The sequence below is a fragment of the Notolepis coatsorum genome (genome assembly GCF_963971535.1).
Source record: "Notolepis coatsorum genome assembly, chromosome: 15".
Lineage (NCBI taxonomy): Eukaryota > Metazoa > Chordata > Actinopteri > Aulopiformes > Paralepididae > Notolepis > Notolepis coatsorum.
In genome coordinates, this window is record NC_140179.1 from 16,086,898 (window position 1) to 16,101,538 (window position 14,641).

A 14,641-nucleotide genomic window follows, 5' to 3' on the forward strand; every position below is an offset into this window, starting at 1 on the left:
CTCGCAGCTCACACAGTATACAGACATTGACAGTTCTCATTCAGTTATTACACGTTATGTCTGCATCATGAATAAAAAATAAGCACACGATAAAATTCAATTAAATCATATCCATCAATATTAATAGGAGCGTGATTAGATAAAAGCAGGTGTATAAAACAGTGTATAAAAACAGGTGTAAAAACAGGTGTGTGGGTCAGAGGTCAAGGTCCCCCGCACTATATTACGCTGTTGTACAGTCTGATGGCTGTGGGGACAAAGGACCTCCTGTGCCGCTCAGTCCGTGAGTGCAGGGAGATGAGCCGTCCGCTGCGACTGCTGCTCTGCCCCACCAGGGGGCGGTGGAGAGGGTGGTTGGTATTGCCCATGATGGCCAGCAGCTTGCTCTGCGTGCGGCTCTCCACCACGGTCCCCAGTGGGTCAGTTTTTCACCAGCTTATCCAGCCGCCTGGCATCCCTGGCCGTGGTATTACCACCCCAGCAGACAGCGGCATAGAGGAGCACACTTGACACCACTGCCTGATAGAACATGAACAACATTTCCCCACACACATTAAAAGACCTGAGCCTCCTGAGGAAGAACAGCCGGCTCTGTCCTTTCTTGTAGAGCGTTTGCAGCCCAGGCCAGCTTATCGTCCAGGTGCACACCTAAATATTTGTATGTCTGCACCGTCGCAATGTTTCCCCGTATGCTGACTGGTTGCAGAGGTGGTTTCGACCTGCGGAAATCCAGTACCATCTCCTTGGTCTTTTTTGTGTTCAGGAGAAGGCCGTTCCGTTCGCTCCAGTCGCTGATTGATTGATGTCTAGGAGTGTTGCATTTATTTTGGATTTTATGGTGGTTTTTGTTCTTGATTTATTGTGATGTTTCTTCTTGACTTGTTTAAAGAAGACTTGGGGGCATTACCTGTGAAATCAAATACATTTGATTTGATTTGATCCATGGAGGCCTTTATCAGCACAATCCATGCTGTAGCTCCGAATAGTTGGCCACAAACCAATGGGGTCAAGCTCTTGTCTGACTGAGGACCACTGAAATCTACTTTGTGTGACTGTGGAGTAGATATGTGTGTGTGTGTGTGTTCAACTTAAACCATGTTTAATTCCATTGGCGGTTTTCATACAACGCATTCAAAATCCCAAAATACCGCACCTCTCAGGTTAGAAGGATGTTCCATAACTGTTGAGTTGAAAAAGGACTGTCTGCACCGCAGAGGAACCTGTGAGGAACGAGGAGCCTTGTATGGTCATCTGAGACCTAGACGGTCCCGACCAGACCTCTGTCTGCTGAGCTTCTGTGTTGCAGCCTGACGGAAGGAATCCAGTGAGTTTGATGTGAAACCAGGACTGTGTGGTAAAAATGGTAAATGGCTGCATTTATAGAACAGCTTTTATCCAAAGCGCTTTACAATTTGTTCCTCACATTTTTACCCGTTCACTCACACATTCACACACTGACGCCGGAAGCGACAGCGCAAGGTGCCAACCTGCTCATCAGGAGCAATTAGGGGTTAAGTGTCTTGCTCAAGGACACATCGACACGCTGCCCGGGAGGAGCAGGAAATTAACCAGGAACCTCCGAATTACCAGACGACTGCTCTACCTCCCGAGCCACCTACACAACTTATGTATTATTATTATTATTATTATTATTATTATTATTATTATTATTATTATTATTATTATTATTATACTTACTTATTCCAGAAAAAGAGCTCTCGTGATCCTCCATGTAAATAATGAACTCTGTTTGCACCATGCGAGGTGAAAGGTCACTGCTACTCCATGTAAATAATGAACTCTGTTTGCACCATGCAAGGTGAAAGGTCACTGATCCTCCATGTAAATAATGAACTACCGTAAATCCTCAAATATAGGACGGGTGTTGTATTTACCTCAGCTGCAAAGAGCACCAGGCCTTTATTAGAGAGAGGCTTATATAAGAGGCAGGCCTTAATTTCACAAACTGGCCAAACAAACTATAATTGTGATTGATTGATTGATTGATTGATTGCTTTTATTTAGACATAATACAGATCACATGAGTATTTGCTTTCAGGGTGAAACTGTGGTGGATTAACGTAATTCACACACTGAAGTTGGAACTGTCTATAGGTTGCGGGGTCCGCACGGACCATTTTGCGTGTTGTACCTTCTCGACTAGTAGCCAACCTTGGGCTACAGGCTCAATGACCATACAAAGGCACCAGGCACACATTACACTACACAATGACTACCATACACAGGCACCAGGCACACATTACACTACACACTGACTACCATACACTGGCACCAGACACACATCACACTACACAATGACTACCATACACTGGCACCAGACACACATCACACTACACACTGACTACCATACACTGGCACCAGGCACACATCACACTACACAATGACTACCATACACAGGCACCAGGCACACATTACACTACACACTGACTACCATACACTGGCACCAGGCACACATCACACTACACAATGACTACCATACACTGGCACCAGGCACACATCACACTACACACTGACTACCATACACTGGCACCAGGCACACATCACACTACACACTGACTACCATACACTGGCACCAGACACACATCACACTACACACTGACTACCATACACTGGCACCAGGCACACATCACACTACACACTGACTACCATACACTGGCACCAGGCACACATCACACTACACAATGACTACCATACACTGGCACCAGACACACATCACACTACACACAATGGCTGAACGGCTCAGGAGACAAGGATTGATACCAGCCCATTAGTATTAGGTGGCCTTAATGAACGCCGGGGAACCCCCTACTCTTTGCGATAGACGCCAGTTCTTTAACACTTTCACTGCCGCGCTACCAAACGGTTAACCCTTTCACTGCGACAATACATGGCGACCGTCGGTTGTGTGATAGTAAAGGGTTAACCTTCTGTCGTGTGGCAGTGAAAGGGTTAACGACCAGTCAGGACCTCAGGGTGACCCCTCAGGGAATAAATGTAAGTGTGTGTATGTGTGTGTGTGTGTGTGTATGCATGTGCACGTGTGTTGAAAAGAAGATCTCTGGTCTGAGATATGAAATGGTTATTCATGTCCTGATGGACACACACACACACACACACACACACACACACACACACACACACACACACACACACACACACACAGACAGCTTCACTCAAGATAAAATAAACACAGACTCCTCTTTCCAAGAGAAAGAGAGAGAAAGAGAGAGAGGGGGGGGGGGGGGGGTGTGATGTTCTTTTTTTTTTTCAAACCGACGTTCCAAGAATGCAAACCTGTAGAATCGTGACATGTTTGCTAAACACACGCAGCCTCACACTCTCACACGGCTCAGGGAACACGTCTGCTCCCGTCACATGTGGTAGAACACGTCTGCTCCCGTCACATGTAGTACACCAGCCCACACTCCCCAAAACTAGACCTAGCGAGAACACACACACCCACGGGAAACACAAAACACAAGGAAAACACCATTATATTTCAGGTTGGACTCCGTGTGTCGACATCAGCCACGCACTCACAGTCTTTTTTTTCAAAGAACAGGCAGACTGTTTTCTTTGCGTTGAGGTGGAGACAGTTTTCTGAGAGCCATTTTACTATGCGTGCGGCCATTATTGCGTTCGGTTTGTGTGCTGCCTGGGTTTTGTTGTTTGCGTGCACGTAAACCACTGTGTCGTCTGCATACATCTGTATCTGGGCTGTTGTGCCAGCACAGACAGAGAGGGCAAGTCGTTTATGAACAGACTGAACAACAAAGGTCCCAGGATCGATCCTTGAGGCACCCCGACATCATATTTCAAGGGGGGTGATGTGATAATGTGTTAATCCTGAGTCATTCTGAGCTGTCGTGAGTCACTCTGAGCTGTCCTTAGTTACTGTGAGCTGTCCTTAGTTACTGTGAGCTGTCCTGAGTTACTGTGAGCTGTCCTGAGTTACTGTGAGCTGTCCTGAGTCACTGTGAGCTGTCCTGAGTTACTGTGAGCTGTCCTGAGTTACTGTGAGCTGTCGTGAGTTACTGTGAGCTGTCCTGAGTCACTGAGCTGTTCGATGCGGATGAAAACAACTGTCATCTAAGTAGATATTGCGATTGCGACGTACTGTAACTTGCAATATCACTTTCAAACCTTTCAAGCGATCACAGTGGTGTGATTGGAACTTTGGGAACTGAACAATCTAATGACACAATGTCACAATGGCTACTGCCCACTAGAGGTGTAACGGTAGTTGTATTCGCGACGGACAAACGTACATACTTCACGTTTCGGTGCGTGGAAACAGTCTCAGGGGGGACTATAGACACTAGGTGGAACTAGGGTTGAATACGTCTCAGGAGGACTATAGACACTAGGTGGAACTAGGGTTGAAGACGTCTCAGGGGGGACTATAGACACTAGGTGGAACTAGGGTTGAAGACGTCTCAGGGGGGACTATAGACACTAGGTGGAACTAGGGTTGAAGACGTCTCAGGGGGGACTATAGACACTAGGTGGAACTAGGGTTGAAGACGTCTCAGGGGGGACTATAGACACTAGGTGGAACTAGGGTTGAATATGTCTCAGGGGGGACTATAGACACTAGGTGGAATATATTTTGTATGTATTGTGGGAATACATTGGGCTGCTATGGAATATATGACACGAATGGCAGGATATTGAGCTCTTTCATATTGCAATACCAATATGAAATCAATATGTTGATTCACCTGATCTTTAGGACCATTTAAGAACCCAGTCAGATAGATAGATAGATAGATAGATAGATAGATAGATAGATAGATAGATAGATAGATAGATAGATAGATAGATAGATAGATAGATAGATAGATAGATAGATAGATAGATAGATAGATAGATAGATCTATAGATCTATAGATCTATAGATCTATAAGTCATAGTTAGCGTGTTAGAGTTGTGTTTCTGCCAGGTATCTATCTATAAGTCATAGTTAGCGTGTTAGAGTTGTGTTTCTGCCAGGTATCTATAAGTCATAGTTAGCGTGTTAGAGTTGTGTTTCTGCCAGGTATCTATAAGTCATAGTTAGCGTGTTAGAGTTGTGTTTCTGCCAGGTATCTATAAGTCATAGTTAGCGTGTTAGAGTTGTGTTTCTGCCAGGTCTCTATAAGTCATAGTTAGCGTGTTAGAGTTGTGTTCCAGCCAGGTATCTATAAGTCATAGTTAGCGTGTTAGAGTTACAGGGTGTTGCAGCCCCTCCACGTGTTGCCAGGGACATGTCTGACTTGTTCACTGCCTGTAAACTCGCTGCCTCTGGGGGGAAGAGAGAGGCGGTTGCACAACTACACGGTTCAGCCCCGCTGGCTACTGTAAAAACAGACTGGAGATCTAGTAAAAGACCTCATTAAAAGCAGACGTCAAATAAAGCAAAATACAATACACTTCCCGCGCACATGTGTGTTTATCCATGCTGCCCAGTGAGCTGCCACAACACAGATAGATAGATAGATAGATAGATAGATAGATAGATAGATAGATAGATAGATAGATAGATAGATAGATAGATAGATAGATAGATAGATAGATAGATAGATAGATAGATAGACAGACAGACAGACAGACAGACAGACAGACAGACAGACAGACAGACAGACAGACAGACAGACAGACAGACAGACAGACAGACAGACAGACAGACAGACAGGCTCATGTTAACAACTGAATCTTCTATTTATTCACGTTATCTACTGAGTTAGTCTTCTATTCATTCATGCTAACTACTGAGTTAATCTTCTATTCATTCATGTTAACTACTGAGTTAGTCTTTTTGCATACCTTTTTTGCAAAGCTTAGCTTTATGCTTTATACTTATAGCACATGCATGGGTCCGGTGTCTTTTGAAAGGTAACATTCTGGAGTTGCTAAGTCAACAGCAGCTTCCTGGTCTGATGACAGCTTCCTGGTCTGATGACAGCTTCCTGGTCTGATGACAGCCTGGTTGTGTTTCTGCTCTCAGGAGATTCCTGACCGCTGGGAACATGCTCCTCAAATCAGAGTTATTTAGACTATCCTGCTCGGGGACACACATACAAACATACGTTACCTGCGTGAGTGCACACACACGTACACACACACACGCACAAGCACAGAAAAGGTATTCTCATTCACTCTTATCTGACCATCTCTCACACACACACACACACACACACACACATACACACACACACACACACACACACACACACACACACACACACACACACACACACACACACACACACACACACACACACACACACACACACACACGTTATCTGCAGGTGAACTGGGTGGGGGCGTAATTCCCCTGCTCTTTGAAGAGGCCTGCAGTGACTGAGGTGGTCTTTCCTTCCTAGTGACTGATTTGTGAGGGGCCCGCCCCCTCCGCCTGCCCCCGGGCCCCAGGGCACAGAGGCCCTCCGCCCCCCCCTTCTTAAAGGGGGAATGCTACTTCATCCAAGAATTCTCATATAAATAGTTCCAGTCCAACTAGGGAGGCTGGTGCCAATACAGTACATATTATATCCAGTGGATCTGTAAACTGACCAAAACAGTACATATTATATCTATAAACCTGTAAACTGACCAAAACAGTACATATATTATATCCAGTAAACTGATCCTGTGTTCTCAGTGGACGAGTGAGGAATTTCATTAAACATTATTTGTAGTTCGCCTCCCAACCAGCAGGTGTCTCTCTCTAGACATTAGATCTTTATCGTTTGACAACAAGTCATTGCTGTCCCCCTGAAACCAGCGGCATCAAGCCTGATTTAATCAATATTGAATCCAATTAAATGGAATCTGTAACTTGTGAAATCGGGTAATCTGTGCCGATACTCTAATATAAATATATAATAGTGATTATACACACACACACACACACACACACACACACACACACACACACACACAAGCTCCATTACAGCCAGTACTTACAGTACAGTACATTAACCCCCCTCCACACACACACACACACACACACACACACACACACACACACACACACACACACACACACACACACACACACACACACACACACACACACACACACACAGTTAACCCCTTACATGCTACTCTAGTGCATCGTGTCTCTCTATCTAGATCTCCTTAGGCAGTGTTCTTACTTTGTGTGTGTGAGTGTGTGTGTGTGTGTGTGGGTGTGTGTGTGTGTGTGTGTGTGTGTGTGTGTGTGTGTGTGTGTGTGTGAGTGTGTGTGTGAGTCTCTCTTTCTCTCTCCTTCTCACTCCTTCCTTCCTTCCTGTTGTCTAAACGTGTATAAATCTGGTGAAGTGAATGGGAGGGAGAGAGGGGAGGATGGAGGGAGAGGAGAGGAGAGAAGGATGGAGAGGAGAGGAGAGAGGGGGGAGAGGAGAGGGATGGAGGGAGAGGAGAGAGGGATGGGGTGAGAGGAGAGAGGGATGGAGGGAGAGGAGAGAGGGATGGGGTGAGAGGAGAAAGGGATGGAGGGAGAGGAGAGAGGGATGGGGTGAGAGGAGAAAGGGAGAGAGGAGAGGAGAGAGGGATGGAAGGAGAGAGAGGGATGAGAGAGGGATGGAGGGAGAGAGGGCGAGGAGAGTGGGATCGAGGGAAAGGAGAGAAGCAAATTACTTTGTCAAGTTTCACTGTCAAGCTAGAAAGCATTACATGAATTCACTATAGTCTCCATCTCCCTCTCTCTCCAATTAAATTATTTGGCATCATTGTCAGAATACAGTATAAACTGTTGCTAGGAAACAGCTTGGACTACAGTTGACTTCCTGTTTGCTAATAGCCTGACAAGAAACAGCTTGGAATACAGTTGACTTCCTGTTTGCTAATAGCCTGACAAGAAACAGCTTGGACTACAGTTGACTTCCTGTTTGCTAATAGCCTGACAAGAAACAGCTTGGACTACAGTTGACTTCCTGTTTGCTAATAGCCTGACAAGAAACAGCTTGGACTACAGTTGACTTCCTGTTTGCTAATAGCCTGACAAGAAACAGCTTGGACTACAGTTGACTTCCTGTTTGCTAATAGCCTGACAAGAAACAGCTTGGACTACGGTTGACTTCCTGTTTGCTAATAGCCTGACAAGAAACAGTTTGGAATACAGTTGACTTCCTGTTTGCTAATAGCCTGACAAGAAACAGCTTGGAATACAGTTGACTTCCTGTTTGCTAATAGCCTGACAAGAAACAGCTAGTTTTTGTTGTCAAGTTGCCCAAGTCGCAAATTATTATATCTTTCCATACTGAAAGTATATTTGAGTACATTACGTGTGTTAAAAGTCTCTCTCTCTCTCTCTCTCTCTCTCTCTCTCTCTCTATCTCTCTCTCTCTCTCTCTCTCCTCTCTCTCTCTCTCTCTCTCTCTCTCTCTCTCTCTCTCTCTCTCTCTCTCTAGTGATTGAGGAGAAGGGGGTAAAGATGAAGCTGACAGTGATTGACACCCCAGGCTTCGGAGACCAGATCAACAACCAGAACTGGTAAGGTTTGGGAGAGGGGGAGGTGGGGGGGTTGGGGAGTGGACCCTGGTCCACCCGTTTGAGGTGGTCTCACCCTGGTCTGTTACGACGGAGCAGGTAAGGTCCCAGTTGTGGAGTGAATAACCAGAGGCAGAGATAGATTTGCTCGTTAACAGTGGTTCTCTTTAATGTAAGAACAGGACGCGTCTACCTTAATGATAAGCAAGCAGTGCAAAAATGCGGAAGCATTCGTCACCGCACGCCACTACGGTAAAGCGCCTTTCTTTTCAGGCCCGCTTTGGGAGCTGTCGCGCGGAAATAGGCTGTCTATTGCCATTCTCTTTGACAAACTCTAACCTTAACCAGCTCCTTAACAGCGCCTAAACTTAACCGTTCTAACCTTAACCAACTCCGAAACAATGCCTAACCTTAACCTTAACCTTAACCATGCCTAACCTTAACCATAGAAATTATATTGCCATTCTCTTTGACAAACTCTAACCTTAACCAGCTCCTTAACAGCGCCTAAACTTAACCGTTCTAACCTTAACCAACTCCGAAACAATGCCTAACCTTAACCTTAACCTTAACCATGCCTAACCTTAACCGGCGAAAGAATACATGTTAAAAAAAAAAATCACGTTAAAAAAAAAATATTCGATAGGATTCGAACTCGCCAGCAAACGAGCCATAGGATCCACAGCCATGTAGTCTTGCCAATTGAGCTATTTCTAGATACTGAATAAGGGGCGGTGACTTATATATATTGAGCTCCGCTCGTGTCGAACCAAGGCGGGATCTCATGCGCATGCGCGGGCACCTCGCGCGAGCACGCCGGCGCACGCACGCACCTGAGCGAGCACGCCGCCGCCGGTGCACGCACGGGCGCTGGGCGGCGGAAAATGAAAGGCGCATTACCGCACGACACTACGGTAGAATGCTTCCGCATTCTTGCACTGCTTGCTTATCATTAAGGAAAACGCGAACAGGACACTTAGAGCAAATGTCATTGCAGGGATGTTAGCAAGCAATTTGGAATTATTTTGTGTTTTTTCTCGAGTGGCCCTCAATCCATTGTTGGGTCCCTGAAACCAAACCATCTCCTCCTCCTCCCCCTCCTCCTTCTGCTCCTCCCCCTCCTCCCCCCCCTCCTCTCCCTCCTCTCCCTCCTCCTCCTCCTGCTCCTCCTCCTCCTGCTCTTCCTCCTCTCCCTCCTCCTCTTCCTCCTCCTCCCCCTCTTCCTCCTCCTCCCCCCCCTCCTCCTCCTCCCCCTCCTTCTCTCCCTCCTCTTCCTCTCCCTCCTCCCCCCCTCCTCTTCCTCCTCCCCCTCTTCCTCCCCTCCCCCTCCTCCTCCTCCTCTCCCTCTCCCTCTCCCTCCTCCTCTCCCTCCTCCTCCTCTCTCAGCTGGGAGCCGATAGTGAAGTATGTAAATGAGCAGTACGAGAAGTACTTGAAGGAGGAGCTGCACGTCCACAGGAAGAGGCGGATCCCCGACACTCGCGTCCACTGCTGCGTCTACTTCCTGCCGGCCACAGGCCACTGGTGAGTCTACTTCCTGTCTACTTCCTGCCGGCCACAGGCCACTGATGAGTCTACTTCCTGCCCGCTACTTACATCTCACTATAATGTGTTTTGTACCTTATATGTGACAAATAAAACAAAACTTGAAACTTGGAACCAGCAATGTTTTAGAATTTGTTAGCAATGCTAGTGGGCGGCTAAGTGGCGCAGTGGGCAAGGTGCTCGCCACTAACGCAGGATATGCTGGGTTCGAGCCCAGCTCTCTGCGTTGCTTCCGGCTTGGCTGGTCGTTCATACTAATACAATTGGCAGTATTAGGGGGTGGGAAAGCCGGTGGGTGCTACGGTGCTACGGCTGCCTCCTCGTGTACCGGAGGGGACACGTGATGCAAGGCTTGGTCCACATTGCAGCCGACCAGTGGGAGGCATGGTCTAACAACGTTCGAGACAGGGAAGGGTAGAATTGGATAATACGGAAAAATTGGGATGGGAGAAAAATTGAAAAATGGGGAGAAAAAGTAGAAAAAAATAAAAGCAATGCTAGTGGAAGTCAAGGAGCTTGAAACACGTGACTGAAAACCCCTCCCATTGACTTCCTCCCAACGTACTGCTAACGAACGCTAAGTTCTGCTTCCCAGCGCCGCAGCGACCAGAACAACAGGCTGACCCCTGTCGCTAGGCGGCTGACCCCTGTCGCTAGGCGGCTGATCCCTGTCGCTAGGCGGCTGACCCCTGTCGCTAGGCGGCTGACCCCTGTCGCTAGGCGGCTGACCCCTGTCGCTAGGCGGCTGACCCCTGTCGCTAGGCGGCTGACCCCTGTCGCTAGGCGGCTGACCCCTGTCGCTAGGCGGCTGATCCCTGTCGCTAGGCGGCTGACCCCTGTCGCTAGGCGGCTGACCCCTGTCGCTAGGCGGCTGACCCCTGTCGCTAGGCGGCTGATCCCTGTCGTTAGGCAGAACACATCACTTCCTTTTTCATATCTGCCCTCTCTCTCTCCCTCTCTGCGTGTGTGTGTGTGTGTGTGTGTGTGTGTGTGTGTGTGTGTGTGTCCAGGTTGCGCCCCATTGACATTGAGTTCATGAAGAGGTTAGGGAGGATCGTCAGCATCGTTCCTGTCATCGCCAAGGCCGACACCCTGACCCTCGAGGAGAGGCTGGAGTTCAAACAGAGGGTGAGTCTTGTGTTAATTACAGCTCAGTGAGATGATAAGGTAACAGTCCCTATAAGACAAGGTGTTGTGTTAATTACAGCTCAGTGAGATGCTAAGGTGCCAGTCCCTATAAGACAAGGTGTTGTGTTAATTACAGCTCAGTGAGATGATAAGGTAACAGTCCCTATAAGACAAGGTGTTGTGTTAATTACAGCTTAATGAAATGATAAGGTAACAGTCCCTATAAGACAAGGTGTTGTGTTAATTACAGCTTAATGAAATGATAAGGTAACAGTCCCTATAAGACAAGGTGTTGTGTTAATTACAGCTTAATGAAATGATAAGGTAACAGTCCCTATAAGACAAGGTGTTGTGTTAATTACAGCTTAATGAAATGATAAGGTAACAGTCCCTATAAGACAAGGTGTTGTGTTAATTACAGCTCAGTGAGATGATAAGGTAACAGTCCCTATAAGACAAGGTGTTGTGTTAATTACAGCTCTGAAATGATAAGGTAGCAGTCCCTATAAGACAAGGTGTTGTGTTAATTACAGCTCAGTGAGATGATAAGGTAACAGTCCCTATAAGACAAGGTGTTGTGTTAATTACAGCTCAGTGAGATGACAAGGTGTTGTGTTAATTACAGATCAGTGAGATGATAAGGTAACAGTCCCTATAAGACAAGGCGTTGTGTTGATAAGGTAACAGTCCCTATAAGACAAGGTGTTGTGTTAATTACAGCTCTGAAATGATAAGGTAGCAGTCCCTATAAGACAAGGTGTTGTGTTAATTACAGATCAGTGAGATGATAAGGCAGCAGTCCCTATAAGACAAGGTGCTGTGTTAATTACAGCTCAGTGAAATGATAAGGTAGCAGTCCCTATAAGACAAGGTGTTGCTATTCAGGCCATAAGGTGAACCCCGATATCGTTTCATCCCGTTCCCACCTCGAATGTGTCACTCTGGGTGAAAGATCTATTGGTGTAGATTTAGGAATAAAAAAAGTTCTCCATCTACAATCCTGCCGGTTTTGCGCAATTATAATTTTAAAGTCGCGAACGGATACTTGGTCTTCACGTAGTTATATTTGATGTAAGTGATGCGAGTTCTGTCACGTGTCTTGCGCTCGACCAATAGCAGCCGCTTTGTTGCCACGTTACGGACGACAACAAATGTGTGTAAACAGTCTAGCATGGCATCCACAGGGTACAAAGTTCGCAAAAAGGTTTCTAAACAATTTTAAATGCATCTCACGTCCGTTCAGAAAGAAAGTGTACAATATGTTACACAGACACGGTGGCTTAACTTGCCCGGTGAGAATCTTACCATTGTGGAGACATACAAACATTGTTTTTTGATCCACTTTTTCTCCCCTTTTTCTATATTTTCTCCCATCCCAATTTCGTATCATCCAATTCAACCCTCCCCTGTCACGAACGCTGTTTCTTGCCTCCCACAAGCCGGCTGCAATGTGGACTAAGTCATACATAGCACAAGTCCCCTCCAGTACTTGAGGTAACAGCAGTCGCATCTTTTCACCTGCGCAGCTCGATCTTTCAGTGTCGAGGAGTAACGCGTGGGAGGCTCACGCTGCCCCCGACACTTCCTGATTCCACTGCGCAGGCGCACCAACCGACTTGTAGGAGTCGCTTGTTCACAACGTTCGATCCCCACCCTTCAGTTTTCCCTCCCCGTAATACGGCCAATGTGTATTACTGCGGACGACCAGCTAAACTGAAAACAATGTGGAGAGCTGGATTCGAACACGCGAATCCTAGCGTCTCCACACTGGTGGCGAGTGCCTTGCCCACTACACCACCTAGCCGCCACATACAAACATTGTTTAGAGATCGAGTTTGCCAATGTTCCTGGAGATGCTGGTTTTCATGCTACTTGCTATAGAGGCGTTTTATCGACAAAAAACACAGCTGAGAAATGGGCCACAACATGTTCTGCAGCTCAAGATGTGGATGTAGGGTCTGAGCTTACAGAACATGGTTCTCTATTATTATTATTATTATTATTATTATTATTATTATTATTATTATTATTATTATTATTATTATTATTATTATTATTATTATTATTACTTCCAGTCTTGTGCATAATCTGCAAGAACATTTACAAGTATGCAACTGTGAAAGGCAAGAGGGACCACCTATCACTGGCAGAACCCTTGTCTGCAGGTATGAAAAATAAGCCTAGTTACACTAATATGAAAGATACACTATTTGATGCTGTGCTGAGAGACAGTTTAGCTGTGTTTTTATCATTTACATAACGAGCATTCTAGTTTTCTTCAGATACTGTATGTAATATGCCATCTAGTTGTATTGTTTTACAGTGATGTTTATGTAGCTCTGCTCTCTAGAGATGCTGATCTCACCATTGTGGGCAGGGATATCAGCTTGTACACAGCACATGGAAAGCTGTGTCACTGTGTGACTGTAACACATGGTTCACAAACTCTCTGTGCCGTTGATGATCTAACATGTGACCATGAGGAACGTGACACCAGGGTGTTTATACACGCACAACATGCTGCACACATATATCAAACTGTAGTCATCAAGAGCCCTGATACAGATGTGGCAGTGATTGCTGCAAGTCTGCAGGCAGAACTGCCATGTAGATTGTATTTTTTCACAGGAGTTGGCAACAGAACAAGGATCATTGACATAGCTAAGGTGTCATCAGCCCTTGGCACCAATGTGTGTTCAGCACTTATTGGGATCCATACCTTCTCAGGTTGTGACTCTACTAGTGCCTTTCATGGCCTTCCTTGACCGTCAGAAGGGGGGCTATGTGAGACTGTTGTTCATTGACTACAGCTCAGCGTTCAACACCATAGTCCCCACCAGACTGGTGGACAAGCTGATCGAGCTGGGTCTGAGCTCCGCCCTGAGCGCCTGGGTACTGGACTTTCTGAGCGAAAGACCCCAGGCGGTCAGGGTGGGGGGTCAGACCTCCAACACCATCACCCTGAGCATCGGGTCCCCCCAGGGCTGTGTTCTGAGCCCCCTGCTGTACTCACTCTACACACACGACTGTGTGGCCAAGTTCAGCTCCAACTCCATAGTGAAGTTTGCGGTCGACACAGTGGTGGTGGGGCTGATCTCGGACAACGACGAGAAGGCCTACCGGGAGGAGGTTGAGGTACTGGAACGCTGGTGCCAGGACAACAGCCTGCTCCTGAACATTGGTAAAACCAAGGAGCTGATCGTGGATTATAGGAGAGGACAGCAGGAGACGCACACACCACTGATGATTAACGGGGCTACCGTGGACAGGGTGAGCAGCTTCAAGTACCTGGGGGTCCACATCTCAGAGGACCTGACATGGTCAACACACATAGACACAGTAGTAAAGAAGGCGAAACAGCGTCTCTACCACCTGAGACAGTTAAGGAAGTTCAGAGTATCGGGAAAGATACTCCAGTCCTTCTACTCAGGAGCTGTAGAGAGCATCCTGACCGGAAACATCACTGCCTGGT

General features: G+C 46.7%; 1 protein-coding gene across 2 annotated transcripts in view; it reads left to right on the plus strand.

Annotated features, from left to right (window-relative positions):
* The window catches only part of septin12 (septin 12), a 156,915-nt gene that overhangs the window by 121,718 nt on the left and 20,556 nt on the right, over positions 1-14,641 (plus strand). For both annotated transcript variants that reach the window (XM_084331151.1, XM_084331152.1), the window contains exons 4-6: positions 8,418-8,499; positions 9,883-10,020; positions 11,052-11,169. In XM_084331151.1, coding sequence (XP_084187277.1) covers positions 8,418-8,499; positions 9,883-10,020; positions 11,052-11,169 — 338 coding nt within the window. The remainder of the gene's footprint in view (positions 1-8,417; positions 8,500-9,882; positions 10,021-11,051; positions 11,170-14,641) is intronic.